At 35.9% G+C, this 14,948-nt stretch overlaps 2 protein-coding genes across 8 annotated transcripts in view; one reads left to right on the top strand and one right to left on the bottom strand.

The window, feature by feature from the left end:
• Positions 1–14,948, bottom strand: part of UFSP2 (UFM1 specific peptidase 2) — an 81,367-nt gene that overhangs the window by 32,509 nt on the left and 33,910 nt on the right. The gene's annotated exons all lie outside the window — the stretch shown is intronic.
• The window catches only part of CB1H4orf47 (chromosome B1 C4orf47 homolog), a 96,602-nt gene that overhangs the window by 8,045 nt on the left and 73,609 nt on the right, over positions 1–14,948 (top strand). For 4 of the 7 annotated variants that reach the window (XM_045056840.1, XM_045056839.1, XM_045056838.1 and 1 more), the window contains exons 6-8: positions 3,803–3,982; positions 10,898–11,067; positions 14,399–14,638. In XM_045056840.1, coding sequence (XP_044912775.1) covers positions 3,803–3,982; positions 10,898–11,067; positions 14,399–14,447 — 399 coding nt within the window. In that variant the 3' untranslated portion in view covers positions 14,448–14,638. Of the gene's footprint in view, positions 1–3,802; positions 3,983–10,897; positions 11,068–14,398; positions 14,639–14,948 lie in introns of those variants that run through there. The other 3 variants (XM_045056844.1, XM_045056843.1, XM_045056842.1) reach the window with 2 other exon arrangements.

Raw genomic sequence — 14,948 nt, forward strand, 5'->3', positions numbered from 1 at the left:
CAGTGCCCATCACCCACTTTCCCCTCCCTCCCACCCCCCATCAACCCTCAGTTTATTCTCAGTTTTTAAGTCTCTTATGGTTTGACTCCCTCCCTCTCTAACTTTTGTTTTTTCCCCCTTCCCCTCCCCCATGGTCTTCTGTTACGTTTCTCAGTCAGGATCCACATGAGAGTGAAAACATGGTATCTGTCTTTTTTTTTTTTTTAATTTTTTTTTTTTCAATGTTTATTTGTTTTTGGGACAGAGAGAGACAGAGCATGAATGGGGGAGGGGCAGAGAGAGAGGGAGACACAGAATCAGAAACAGGCTCCAGGCTCTGAGCCATCAGCCCAGAGCCCGACGCGGGGCTCGAACTCATGGACTGCGAGATCGTGACCTGGCTGAAGTCGGACGCTTAACCGACTGCGCCACCCAGGCGCCCCATGGTATCTGTCTTTGTATGACTTTATTTCACTTAGCATAACACTCTCCAGTTCCATCCATGTTGCTACAAAAGGCCATATTTCATTCTTTCTCATTGCCAAGTAGTATTCCATTGTGCATATAAACCACAATTTCTTTATCCATTCATCAGTTGATGGACATTTGGGCTCTTTCCATAATTTGGCTCTTGTTGAAAGTGCTGCTGTAAACATTGGGGTACAAGTGCCCCTATGCATCAGCACTCCTGTATCCCTTGGGGAAATTCCTAGCAGTGCTATTGCTGGGTCATCGGGTAGGTCTGTTTTTAATTTTTTGGGGAACCTCCACACTGTTTTCCAAAGAGGCTGCACCAGTTTGCATTCCCACCAACAGTGCAAGAGGGTTCCTGTTTCTCCACATCCTCTTCAGCATCTCTAGTCTCCTGATTTGTTCATTTTGGCCACTTTGACTGGCGTGAGGTGATATCTCAGTGTGGTTTTGATTTGTAGATCCTTGATGAGGAGTGACGTTGAGCATCTTTTCATGTGCCTGTTGGCCATCTGATGTCTTCTTTAGAGAAGTGTCTATTCATGTTTTCTGCCCATTTTTTCACTGGATTATTTGTTTTTTGGGTGTGGAGTTTGGTGAGCTCTTTATAGATTTTGGATACTAGCCCTTTGTCTGATACGTCATTCGCAAATATCTTTTCCCATTCCGTCAGTTGCCTTTTAGTTTAGTTTAGTATTAAAATTTTTTTTTTTGATGTTTTATTTTTGAGAGAGGGAGGGAGGGAGGGAGGGAGGGAGAGAGAGAGAGAGAGAGAGAGAGAGAGAACGAAAGAGAACGAACAATCAAGGGAGGGGCAGAGAGAGAGGGAGACACAGAATCCGAAGCAGGCTCCGGACTTTGTGCTGACTGCTCAGAGCCCACTTTTGGCTTGAATTTGTGAACTGTGAGATCATGACCTGAGCTTAGCTGACTGAGCCCCCAGGGACCCCTTCGTTTAGAATCTTAAAGAGATTACTCCACTGCATTCTTGCTTGATTGTTTTTGACAAGAGATTCCTTGTCATGTTGATTTTTGTTCTTCTCTATGAACTGTCTTTTTCCCTCTGGTTACTTTTAAGATCTCTTTATCACTCATTGAGCAATTTGATTGTGATATGCCTTGGTCAGGTTTTCATCTTGCTTCTTGTGCTTGGGGTTTATTCAGCTTCTTGTATCTGTGGGTTTATAGTTTTCATCAAATTTGGAATGTTTTCAGCTATTATTTTTTCAGTTATTTTTTTTCTGTCCTTCCATCTTTCTTTTCCCTCTCCTTCAGGGACTCCTAGTACATATGCATTAGATCTTTTGAAATTGTCTCACAGTTTACCAGTGCTTTGTTTGCTTTTTTTTTCCTTTTTAATTCTCTTTTTCCCTTCTCTGTATGTCAATTTGAATTGTTTCTTTTCCTATGTCCTCAAGGTCACTAATCTATTTTAACTACAGTGTCTAATCTGCAATATCCTGTGTATTTCTAATCTCACACATTGTACTTTTGCTCTCCAGAAGTTCTGTTTGAGTGTTTTATAGCTTATGTGTTTCTGTGTGGCTTTATGAGCATATACAGTTTAATTACTGTTTCAGTTTCCTTCTCTACTAACTCTAACATCTGTGTTCTTGGTTGATTTTGAATTGTTAGTTTTTCTTCTTGGTACAGGTCATATTTTCCTGCTTTGCATGGTTAGTGATTTTTGACTTAATGTTAGGCACTTTGTCATTTACTTTGTTGAGTGCTGTATATTTTTGTATTCTTATAAAAATTCTTGGGCTTTGTTCTGGAATACAGTAAAATGATTTGGAAACAGTTTGATTTTTTTCAGGTCTTGCTTGGTTTCAGAGTTGTTAGGTGGGACAGGAGCAATGCTCAGTCTAGGACTAATTACTCTGTACTACGGGGGCCACCCCTTTCTGTGTGCTCTACCCAGTGCCCTGGGACTCATGTTTTCCAGCAGAACTGATGGAACCAGAACTCTTGCCAGCTCTGTGATAAGAGCCAGACACTGTTACTTTTAGTCTTCTTAGGTGGTTCTTTTTTGGCTTTGAGTAGTTTCCTCATATATGTGCTGATTTATACTACACTGAATGCTCTAGGGCAGGGGTTGGTAAAACAAACACAGTATTCTAGTAAAACGTGACCATACTCTAGCCAAAGGTGTTCTTTAAAGCCTTTCCTCATGATAACCTGCATCAGAATCACCTGCGGTGACTAAAATGATAGATTTTTAGGCCATATAGCAGACCAAGAGGATCTAGAAATCTCTGAGAGAAGAGCTTGGTATTTTATATAACTTATCAAGAGATTCCTATGAGAACTAAAATTTGAGAAACACTGCCCAAAAAGATAAATGGAATGGTTAAAATTATCATTACCACTGTGATATGGAAGAGGGGAGAGATGATCAGCAAGAAGGGGTAAAATTTCTATGAGCTGGAGAAAGGACGAGGGCAAGCAAAAACAAAGAAAAAGATAAAAAAGAGTGAAAAATCCTGAAAGTGTTACAGTAGCATTCTTGGTAATGCAAGTTTGTCTTCCCTGGATTAACTATCTATTTTAGATTTCATTTATCAAACATTTTTAATTGTTTGTGGAATGACAAAATACCAGATTTCATATTTGAAAAAAGTGAAAAAAGATATGTATTAATATTCACTTTAGTTGCCTCTTCAAATCTATATTTCATAGCATGAAATTTTTTTCTACTTTATTAACAGAAATTTTTGTAAGTATTGTCCCATAGAGAAGATTGCAAAATGGAAGGGAAAAATGACCTCTGTTTTGCTTGAATACGAGGTAGTTAATATAAAAATGTTATAAAGAGTAAGTATTCCTCATTTTTAGAAGTAAAAACTGACAGTTATTTAGGGCCCACCACATGCCAGGTACTTTACGCACTTAATTGCATTTAATCTATACAACAGCATTGGGTGTGTGGAGGGAGAGATTATATCATCTAAAGTTGAAGAAAATGTAGCACTAACAGGGTAAGTAAATTTCCCAGAGTCCCTGAGAAATGCTAAAAACCACGAAGGAGTTGTGATTTGAACAACAAAATCCTTTTCCTTTACTGCATCATATCACCCAGATAATTTAGATTTCTTTAGGTGATAAATAGATCTCTGTACTTGAAATAAATTTATATCTAAAGAGAGCAATCATACTTGTACCTGTTCATAAGTGAGGCATATCTTTTGTATCATAGAAACAGAACATAACAAAGGAATGTTTTAAAGAAGTGAACCCAGCAATATAGATATAAAAAATCTACATGCTTATATTAAAATTTAAAAGAAAATTTGACTGTTACTTCTAATTTGAATAATTTATGTCCTACAATTTCAAACACTCTGGTTTACAGAAGGAGAATGAAGAACACCATCGTTTAGTTAAAGGAACACCTTTCAAATCAAATCTTTACCCAAGGGAATATTTTGACACGAATCCTTATTTGTTTGAGAAAGCTTTACCACCAATTAAAAAAACAGAGAAGAAAGAATTACTTGCACAGCCCTTTAAACCTTCTTCTCCTGGTAAAAAGGTAAGTTAAAAATTTTAGAATGAAAAAATATTAAGCGTTATAAAGATCTGTTGCCTCTTTATGTCAAGTCATTTTGTTACCCATGTGTAAATAATAAACTTTTATTATTCACACTCTTATTGAATCACGGTAATAATTGTGAAACCTCTTTTAACAAAATTAGGAAAAGTCACAAAGCATGGCTAGTATAGGGAATAATGAGTTCTTGCAATGAAATAATCATTAATTATTTCAAAGGCATTTGAATTTATAATGGATTTTCCAAGTACCTCTCTAGATTTTAAGTATAATTTTTCACAAAACCATGAAAAGCCAGACCATCTTTCAAGTTTTGAAATTGTTGTTAAAATGAACTATCTCCTACTCTGTTGGTGTTACAAGTATGAATAAAAATACAAATGCTTCTTTGGTTTATAAACCTTAGTTTATACTTTGTTTTGTCTTTTATGTATCACCTGTTGATTTTCCCTGCTGATTTTCTATTAGGATATTTGTCTTTTTCATATTGGTTTGTAAGATCGTTTCATATATTAAGGATATTCTTTTGTCATTGTGTTGAAAATAATTTTTTTGGCTTGTTCAATCTTTGTCTTTTGTTATGGTATTTTGTGCTATTCAGAAGTTTAATAATTTGATGTGGTCAAATTTATCAGTTGTGCTAAGTTTGATGACATTCTCAGAATCACTTTCCTCACCACCAATATTAGAAAAATACACATTCTTGATTTCTTCTATTAGTTTTTTCCTTTTTATTTAAATATTCATTTGAAATATATTTTGAAATGAAGAGCAAGGTAAAGATTCAGCTTTTATCTTTTCAAAATCCAATTTTGAAATTAGGAGGACCCTTTGGGGAGGAGGATATGCTCTAGATCTTGATTGCAGTCATGGTTTCTAGGGTAATACACTGTCAAAACTCATAGAAGTGTAAATTTTAAATGGGTGCAGTTTATTGTACATGAATTAGACTTAAAAACTGATTTTTTTTAAAAAAGCCGGTTCCTAGCATCACTGATGGAATAATTTTCAACAGCACTGCTTTGAAATGGCATCCTTATCAAATCAAAATTAGCATTTCCATTTTATTTGATGTTTATTTCTTTTATTAAAAAAAATTTTGTTTGACATTTATTCATTTTTGAGAGTGAGAGAGAGCATGAGCAGGGGAGGAGCAGAGAGAAAGGGAGACACAGAATCTGAAGCAGGCTCCAGGCTCCAAGCCGTCCGCACAGAGCCCGATGTGGAGCTTGAACTCACAGACCACGAGATCATGACCTGAGCTGAAGTCGGACGCTCAACTGACTGAGCCCCCTAGGTGCCCCAATTTGATGTTTATTTCTTCCTGTATGAAACTACTTTTAATTACCATTGCATTTTAATTTGGGGTGGTCTAGTTTCTATCTTGTTACTCTTTAAAAAAATTACATTGGCTATCCTCCCATATTCTCTAGAACTTTGAAGTTATTGTCTAAAGTGCTGGGGGGAAAAGACTTTGGTATTTTGCTAAAAAGTTAAATCTTTAGATTTTTGGATGTCTTAGCTTGCTTGCTCGTTCTTGCACTCATTAATTAATTAATTAATTAAAAGTTTATTTATTTTGAAAGAGAGAAAGAATCCCATGCAGGCTCTACACTGACGTTGCGCTTGATCTCCTGAACCGTGAGATCATGACCTAAGCTGAAGTCACAAGTTGTACACTTAACCGACTCAGCCACCCACACACCCCTCAGCATATTTATGATTTGAGTCTTCTGATCTAGAAACAAACTGCTTATTAAAACCTTTATTTCCCTTGTAGAATTCTAAATTTTGCTTCATACAGGTTTATATGTTTTATGTTTTGTTCCTATTTATTTTAAGGCTCTTGTCAACAATTTTTTTTCCTATCATATATTCCCTTATGTAATTTGTCTTTATCAAAATATTTGATAATTGGCCACTTCATTAAGTTTTCTTATGTTCTAATGGGTATTATGTTGATTCTCTTTAGGTTTTCAGATATGTGATTATGTTATCTGCAAATAATTTTGCCCAATCCTTTCCAGTATTTGTAGCTTTTAAGTCATGTTCATGTCTAGTTGCTTAGCATAGCAATAGTTGCCATCATTTGCCATAATCTTGAATTTACTGAATTAGTTGAATTTACTCTAGTGTTTCATTTTTATAGATGCCAAAAACAGGAATAAATTAGGAATGTATGTAGAATGGTATTGAATATTTTGGTGTAATCTATTTAGACCATCTTTTGTTTCTTTCTTTGACTTGTTATAAGGTGAATGATGATAAATTTCTTGGAATGAATTCCACTTGGCTATGTTGTATTTAAGTATAATACTTTATCTTATTTATTAATATTTTAAGTATTTTTGCATCAATAATTTTAAGTGTAACTGGTCTAATTTTTTTTTTGTATGCTTTGTTTTATCTTGGTGTAAGTAGGTGTTAGCATCTTAAAATAATCAGGGAGATTTTTTTCTTTTTCTGTGTTTTGTAACAATTCAGGTAGCACCACAAATAACTGTTCCTTACAGGCTTGAAAGAATTCTCATGGAAAATGTTCTGGGCTTAATTTCTTCTATGGTGCCTTATCTGATTTGTATCTCTTCTGAGTCGATTTGACATTTATATTTTCTTTGAAAATAATTTCATTTATGTTTTCAAATTTATTAACATAGAGGTTTACAAAAATGTTATTTTATATTTTTGGTTATTCCATATATGTCCACTCCTTTCTCAATCCTAATTATAATGTAGATTTATCTATTTATTTTGTAAGGCATCATCTGGTGGTTTGGTTTATTTATTTACCATGTATATTTTTCCTTTTCTTTTTTCTTTTTTTTACTTAATTTTTTTTCACTTTTATTTATTTTTGAGAGGGGGTGGGGGAAATGGCAGAGAGAGAGGGAGACACAGAATCTGAAGCAGGCTCCAGGCTCTGAGCTGTCAGCACAGAGCCCGACATGGAGCCTGAACTCATTCAAACTCACAAACCCTGAGATCATGACCTGAGCCAAAGTTGGATGCTTAACTGACTGAGCCACCCAGGTGCCCCTATATTTTTCTATTTTTAATTAGCTCATTTTGCTTTACCTTTATTAATGAACTTACTTTACTTAAATTTCCTTATTATTTATTGCTCTTCAAAAGAATCTGTGTCCTCTACCTGGAAAACTTGAAATATTACAATTATATCTTTTAATTGAATTAAATATTCATGTATATTTGGCATAGATATTGTAAGATAATGGATGCCTATTTAAATTGGTTATGATGGAGGTGCCTGAGTGGCTCAGTCGGTTAAGCATCCGACTTCAGCTCAGGTCACGATCTTGAGGTCCGGGAGCTCGAGCCCCGCGTCGGGCTCTGGGCTGATGGCTCAGAGCCTGGAGCCTGCTTCCAATTCTGTGTCTCCCTCTCTCTCTGTCCCTCCCCCGTTCATGCTCTGTCTCTCTCTGTCTCAAAAATAAATAAACATTAAAAAAAAAATAAAAAATAAATAAATTGGTTATGATGATTCTATAGAGTTTTCTTGGTAACTATGTATAAAGATTAAAATTGTGGTAAATCAGCTTAAAAAGTCAAAGCAAATATTTGTTTCGTGTACAGGTCAAAAAATAATTTTGACTACTTAATAGATCTAAGAAAAGTATAAAGTAGGTCATGTTTTCCTCTCACCTTCTGTTTCTATGTGCTACTCCTTATTTTTACAAATTTTTATTTTTTGTATCTTTTTCATAATTGACCAATATTTAATGAATTCATGTCAGCCTCCCTGTTGAACGAACCTTATCCTTGACCTCCTCTTCTGAGCATGCTCTGGTTCTGAGCCCCAACTCCTTTCTGTATCAAAATATACGTGACTTAGGTCTTATTCCCTCGGTAATAAACTCACCCCTTAACCAGATGACAGCTTGATCTGGTGAACTCTCACTAAGATATTAATATTTGGGGCTTCTGGGTGGCTCAGTTGGTTAAGCATCCAACTCTTGACTTTAGACTCAGGTCATGATCTCACAGTCTGCCTTGGATTCTCTCTCTCTCTGCTCCTACCCTGCTCACGTCCACCCCCTCTCTCAAAATAAATAAATAAGCTTAAAATTAATAGACAAATATTAATACTTGACAGTGGTTTAGAATATTACCTTCCCATAAATATTTGCATTTTAATAGAGGACTTTTGAAAACTACAATGTCTTGCCCCCATAAAATTGGTGGCAGGGAGACTGCTGGTGTTTGAACAGTACAGGCATACTTAGTTTTATTGTGCTTTGCTTTATTATGCTTCGTACATACTGTGTTTTTTTTACAAATTAAAGGTTTGTGGAAATCTGTGTTGAGCAACGTGATTGACACCATTTTTCTGACAATAATCGCTCACTTTGTGTCTCTGTGTCACGTTTTAGTACTTCTTCCATTATTTCAAACTTTATTATTATATGTTATGGTGATCTGTAATCGGTGATCTTTGCTGTTACTATTGTAAGTGCATAGAGGGGTGCTATGAATGCCACCTGTGTAAGACAGCGAACTTAATTAATGCACGTTGTGTGTTCTTACTGCCCTGCCGACTGGCTATTCCCTCATCTCTCTCCCTCTCCTTGGGCCTCCGTCTTCCCTGAGACACAACAGTATTTAGATGATGCCAGTTAATAACCCTACAATAGCCTCTAAGTGTTCACATGAAAGGAAGAGTTGCATGTCTCACTTTAAATAAAAAACTAGAAATGATTAAACTCCATGAGGAAGTCATGTAAAAAGCTGAGACAGACTAAAAACTAGGCATCTTGTACCAAAGTTGTGAACACAAAAGAAAAGTTCTTCAAAGAAATTAAAAGTGCTCCTCCAGTGAATACGTACATGATAAGAAAGCAAAACAGACTTCTTGCTGATGAGGAAAGTTTTGGTGATAGAAGATCTGGATGGAAGATCAAGCCAGCCACAAGATGTCCTTATGCAAAGCCTAATACAGAGCAAGGCCCTAACTCTTCAATTCTGTGAAGGCTGAGAGAGGTAAAGAAGCTGGAGAAGAAAAGTTTGAAGCTAGCTGAGGTTGGTCCACTAAGTTGCAATCTCCATAACATAAAAGTATAAGGCAAAGCAACAAGTGCTGATGTAGAAGTTGCAGCAAGTTACCCAGAAGATCTAGCTAAGGTAATTAATGAAGGTGGCTATGCTAAACAACAGATTTTTAATGTAGATTAAATAATCCTTTATTGGAAGAAGATACCATCTAGGACTTTGATAGCTAGAGAGGAGAAACCAATGCTTGGCTTCAAAGCTACAAAGGACAGGCTGGCTCTCTTTTTAGAGGCTAATGTAGCTGGTGACTTTAAGTTGAAGCCAGTGCTCATTTACCATTCCCCAAATCCTTGGTCCCTTAAGAATTATGATAGGGGTGCCAGGGTGACTCAACCAGTTGAGTGTCTGACTCTTGATTTTGGCTCAGGTCATGATCTCATGGTCATGAGATCCAGCACCACGTCAGGCTCTGTGCTTGAGATTCACTCTTTCCATTTCTCTCTGCCCCTCCCCTCCAAAACAAATAATCATTTGATAAAAAAAAAGGATTATGATAAATCTCTGTGCTATAAAAAACAAATCCTGGGTGACAGCACATCTGTTTATGAAATGGTTTACTGAATATTTTAAGCCTGCTGTTGAGATCTGCTCAGAAAAAAAAAAAAAAAAAGATTCCTTTCAAAATAGTACTGTTTATTGACAGTGCGTCTGGTCACCCAAGAGCTCTGATGGCAATGTACAATGAGATTAATGTTGGTTTCATGCTTGTTAACACATCTATTTGGCAGCCCATGGATCGTGGAATAATTTCAACTTCAAGTCTTATTGTTTAAGAAATACATATCATAAAGCTCTAGCTGCCATAGATAGTGACTCCTCTGATGGATCTGGGCAGAGTAACTTGGAAACCTTCTGGAAAGGATTCATATTCTAGATGCCATTAAGAACATCTGCAGTTCATGGCAAGAGGTCAAAATATCAACATTAATAGGTGTTTGGAAGTTGATTCCAAACCCCATGGATGACTTGGAGGCACTCAATACTCCAGTGGAGGAAGTAACTGCAGATGTGGTGGAAATAGCAAGAGAACTAGAATCACAAGTAGGGCCTGAAGATGGGACTGAGCTGCTGCAATCTCATGATAAAAGTTTGATGGAGGAGGAGTTGCTTCCTGTGTCTGAGAAATGAAAGTGGTTTCTTGAGATGGAATCTACTCCTGATGAAGATACTATGAAGATTGTTAAATGACAATGGATTTGAAATATTATATGAACCTGGTTGATATAGCAACAGCAGGGTTTGAGAAGATAGACTCCAATGTGAAAGAAGTTCTGCTGTGGGTAAAATGTTATCAAACTGATTGCATGCTACAGGGAAATCATTCATGAAAGGAAGAGTCAATCAGCATGGTAAACTTCATTGTCTTGTTTTAAGAAATTGCCACAGCCACCCCAACCTTCAGCCACCACCAGGTCAGTCAGCAGCTATTAACATCAAGGCAAGAACTTCCACCAGCAAGAATATTCTCATTGACTGAAAGCTCAAATGATATTTGGCATATTTTTAGCAATAAAACATTTTAAAATTAAGGTATGTACATTGTTTTTTAGGCACAATGCTATTGCACTCTTAACAGACTATAGCATTGTATAAATATAACTTTTATATATAGTGGGAAACCAAAAAATTCATTTGACTTGCTTTTTTGTGATATTCATTTTATTGCAATTGTCTGGAACTGAACTCACAATATCTCTGAGGTATGTCTGTATAGACAACTTTAAATGTAAAACCAACTCCATAGTGCACAAATATGTATGAACTTCTTCAAAATCTAATTTTGTTAGAAGCATTTTACAAAACTACATTAAATTGTCTCATTTTTATTTGTAGGCTGGTGGAATGAAGGCAGGAACATTTGATCCTTACCCTTCACATTCTGCTGACCCTTATGTGGTTAAATTGGCAAGCCAGACTTCCAGCAAAGGTGCTAAGATTTTCTATCCACCAAGTGGACCAAAGAGCAGACCAACTAAAAGTATAATGACTTTGAATGTCAAAAGGTAGTAATATGTTACACTTAGACTATAAACCAAGAAAAATTGTTTTTGACTTTTAGATTCCTTCAAAATAATATCTTTTATTTATATGTACTTCAAATAATGACAGATCTGGATGTCTTTGGAAATCTCAGCTCCTTTTATATAGAAGCTCTCCCTTAGAAGTTCTTTCCCATCTTCTAAAATTTTCTATTGGAAAGCTTAATTTATTTGTTCTGTTCATAATTTTTATTTTTATTTATTTTTTAATTTATTTTTCTTTTCTGTATTTTATTTATTTTTTATAATTTACATCCAAGTTAGCACATGGTGCAATAATGATTTCAGGAGTAGATTCCTTAATGCCCCTTACCCATTTAGCCCATCCCCCCTCCCACAACCCCTCCAGTAACCCTCTGTTTGTTCTTCATATTTAAGAGTCTCTTATGTTTTGTCCTCTTCCCTGTCTTTATATTATTTTTGCTTCCTTTCCTTTATGTTCATCTGTTTTGTATCTTAAAAGTCCTCATATGAATGAAGTCATATGATATTTGTCTTTCTCTAATTTCACTTAGCATAATACCCTCTAGTTCCATCCACGTAGTTGCAAATGTCAAGATTTCATTCTTTTTGATTGCCGAGTAATACTCCATTGTGTGTATATACCACCATATATATTCATTCATTCATCCATTAATGGACATTTGGGCTCTTTCCATACTTTGGCTGTCATTGATAGTGCTGCTGTAAACATTGGGGTGCACATGTCCCTTCAAAACACCATACTTGTATCTTTTGGATAAATACCTATTAGTGCAATTGCTGGGTCGTAGGCTAGTTTTGTTTTTAATTTTTTGAGGAACTTCCATACTGTTTTCCAGAGTGGCTGCACCAGTTTGCATTCCCACCAGCAGGGCAAAAGAGATCCTCTTTCTCCGCATCTTTGCCAGTATCTGTTGTTGCTTGAGTTGTTAATGTTAGCCATTCTTTTTTTTTTTAATTTTTTTTAATGTTTGAGAGTGTGCGTGCACGCGCGCGCTCACACACACACACACACACACACACACACACACACGAGCGAGTGGGGGAGGGATAGAGAGAGATGGAGACACAGAATCCGAACAGGCTTCAGGCTCTGAGCTGTCAGCAGAGAGCCTGATGTGAGGCTCAAACTCAAGAACCATGAGATCATGACCTGAGCTGAAGGCAGACGCTTAACTGACTGAGCCACCCAGTTGCCCCAGGGATGTCCACTCTCACCACTGTTATTCAACAAAGTACTGGAAGTCTTAGCTAGTGGTGGGTCTTTCATATAATGGCTTTTATGATCTTGAGGTAGGATCCTTCTGTCCCTACTTTCTTGAGGGTTTTTATCAAGAAACGATGCTGTATTTTGTCAAATGCTTTCTCTGCATCTATTGAGAGGATCATGTGGTTTGTGTCCTTTCTTTTATTGTTGTGATGAATCACATTGATTGTTTTGCAGATATTGAATCAGCCCTGCATTCCAGGTATACATCCCACTTGGTTGTGGTGAATAATTTTTTTAATGTATTGTTGGATCTGGTTGGCTAGTATCTTGTTGAGGATTTTTGCGTCCATGTGCATCAGGGAAATTGGAGTATAGTTCTCCTTTTTAGTGGGGTCTTTGTCTGGTTTTGGAATGAAGGTAATGCTGGATTCATAGAAAGGGTTTGGAAGTTTTCCTTCCATTTCTATTTTTTGGAACAGCTTCAAGAGAAAAGGTGTTAACTCTTCTTTAAATGTTTGATAGAATTCCCCTGGAATCTGTTCATAATTTTTAAAGCAAATCTATAGCACCTTACTATGAGTTGCTTGAGACTGTTTACATATTTATTGTTGAGTTAGCAGTACATGTTAACATTGTTTCTCAAAGGGAGTTTTTGATCTTTGTTAAATTATTATCTCTTTGTGGCTTCCAGGCTCTCAGTAATTGTGAGGAATTTTAATTATGCTTAAGACTTCTCTCTAACTTTGAAATGATTTTTTATGAAATCTTCTAGGAAATATTTTGGTTAGTTAAAAATGCTATTAACATCACATTATAATACTTCAAATGAAATATATTATTAAAGTATCTTAAAAGTTCAGTTTTATCTAGGTTTTGTGCACTCTTAACACTGAAAAGAAGTTGTCAGGAGTTCAGAATATAAATTAGGAAGGGACAATCCATCATTGTCTTTTGGTGTGTGTGCAAGATCATGAATAAATGGAAGAATTCATTTGATTACCTTTCCATTTATTCATCGAAAAAGTTTTAATGCCAAATAAGCTAATTTACATATTTCTAACTTCAGTGTAATCATATAATGGATTAAGTAAAGGACACCAAATTCACCTTCTTTTATAAAAACCTCTCAGTACATCTGTAACACTTGTGGACGGGGATTATAATGCCAGTCTTATGATCCTATCCCCAAAATAAGACTGCCCATCATTATTTATATAATTTAAGTCTTGGCTACAGGCATAATATTCTATGGGGGCTAGTTGGTGGAAATTGAAATATGTGGAGTCTTTATTTCATGTCCTTTGATCTTCATCCTTCATCAAGTCACCTATCTATCAGTACTCTGTTCAACTTGATTTATGTAATATAGAACAGAGAGTAAAATTACAATTTTCTTTGTGACACTCACCCTCAAATAGCTGAGATTCTTTTGGGAAGCAAGGGGAAGTTTCAGGTTCTTTGTGTGTTCTTTTCTATCCAGAGAACAGAATTGAGAAAGTTCTACAATATATATGTTTGGAGTAGAGAAAAGAAAAGAATAGCTGATTGTTTTTTTGGAAACTGTTTATCTTCTGTTTAGTAATTTTGAATTTATTGAAACTCTTTCTTTTTATATTATCACAAGAATTATCCTAACTCAAATTTTAGATTTTTTTACCCTAATTTTAAAACTAATAAACCTTTGGGTGGTATTTAAAATTGGTCCCATTAAACAATTTTCCTTATTTATTTATTTATTTATTTACTGACTGACTGACTGACTGGCAGAGAGGGCAAGCAGGGGATGGGCAGAGAGAGAGGGGGAGAGAGAATGCCAAGTAGGCTCCACACTATTGGTGGGAAGCCCAAAATGGGCCACAAACTCACAAGCTGAACCATGAGATCATGACTTGAGCCAAAATCAAGACTCAGATACTTAACCAACTGAGCCATCTAGGTGCCCTCCCAATTTTTTCCTTCTTGAATTACATTTTAAGTGAAACTGTTTAATTTGGTGAGAGAGTTTGGTTTTGGATTAATTTATTACAAAACCTTTTTACGAGAATACACAGATACATTACCTGCACCTATAAAATTAAATGTGCATTTATTTTCCAATTTTAGGGCACTAAATACGAAGAACTACAAGACTGCTTCAGTACAGTCCTGTTAGCATCTGGAAGACAAATAGCTTTCCAGGTCCTGACTACCAGTAATTCATTATCAAGTGCTAATTATTTGAGAATAACATAAGATATGGAACAGGTGTCTCAGGCATTTAAGATATTTAAGCCTGCAACTCTAATATTCTTCCTTGTTTTAGTACTATTTCTTAATGAATAAATAGTATTTGTTAATAATTTAGTATGTGATTGCTGATCTTTGCTTATATCTTTCTCAGGAGAATATGATGCTTACACATTTTATAAAATCTTGAACTGTAGTCTTATCATTTGAAAGCTTCTAATGTTAAAAAATTGGAAGCTTGGAGAGCAGGTGTGGAAGTTGGGGCTGGAGGGGTAGAAAGTGCACATTAAATTCTTACCTTGTGGTTCTTGGGGGTCTTTGAAAATTGGATTGATAGCTTATCCAAGTGTCCTAGCCAATATACTGCATATATTCATGTGTGCACATTTTAAGTGAGGCAAATGTCTTCATTTATGTGGTCCTCATA

This window comes from Felis catus, chromosome B1 (genome assembly GCF_018350175.1).
Source record: "Felis catus isolate Fca126 chromosome B1, F.catus_Fca126_mat1.0, whole genome shotgun sequence".
In the NCBI taxonomy this organism is placed as follows: domain Eukaryota; kingdom Metazoa; phylum Chordata; class Mammalia; order Carnivora; family Felidae; genus Felis; species Felis catus.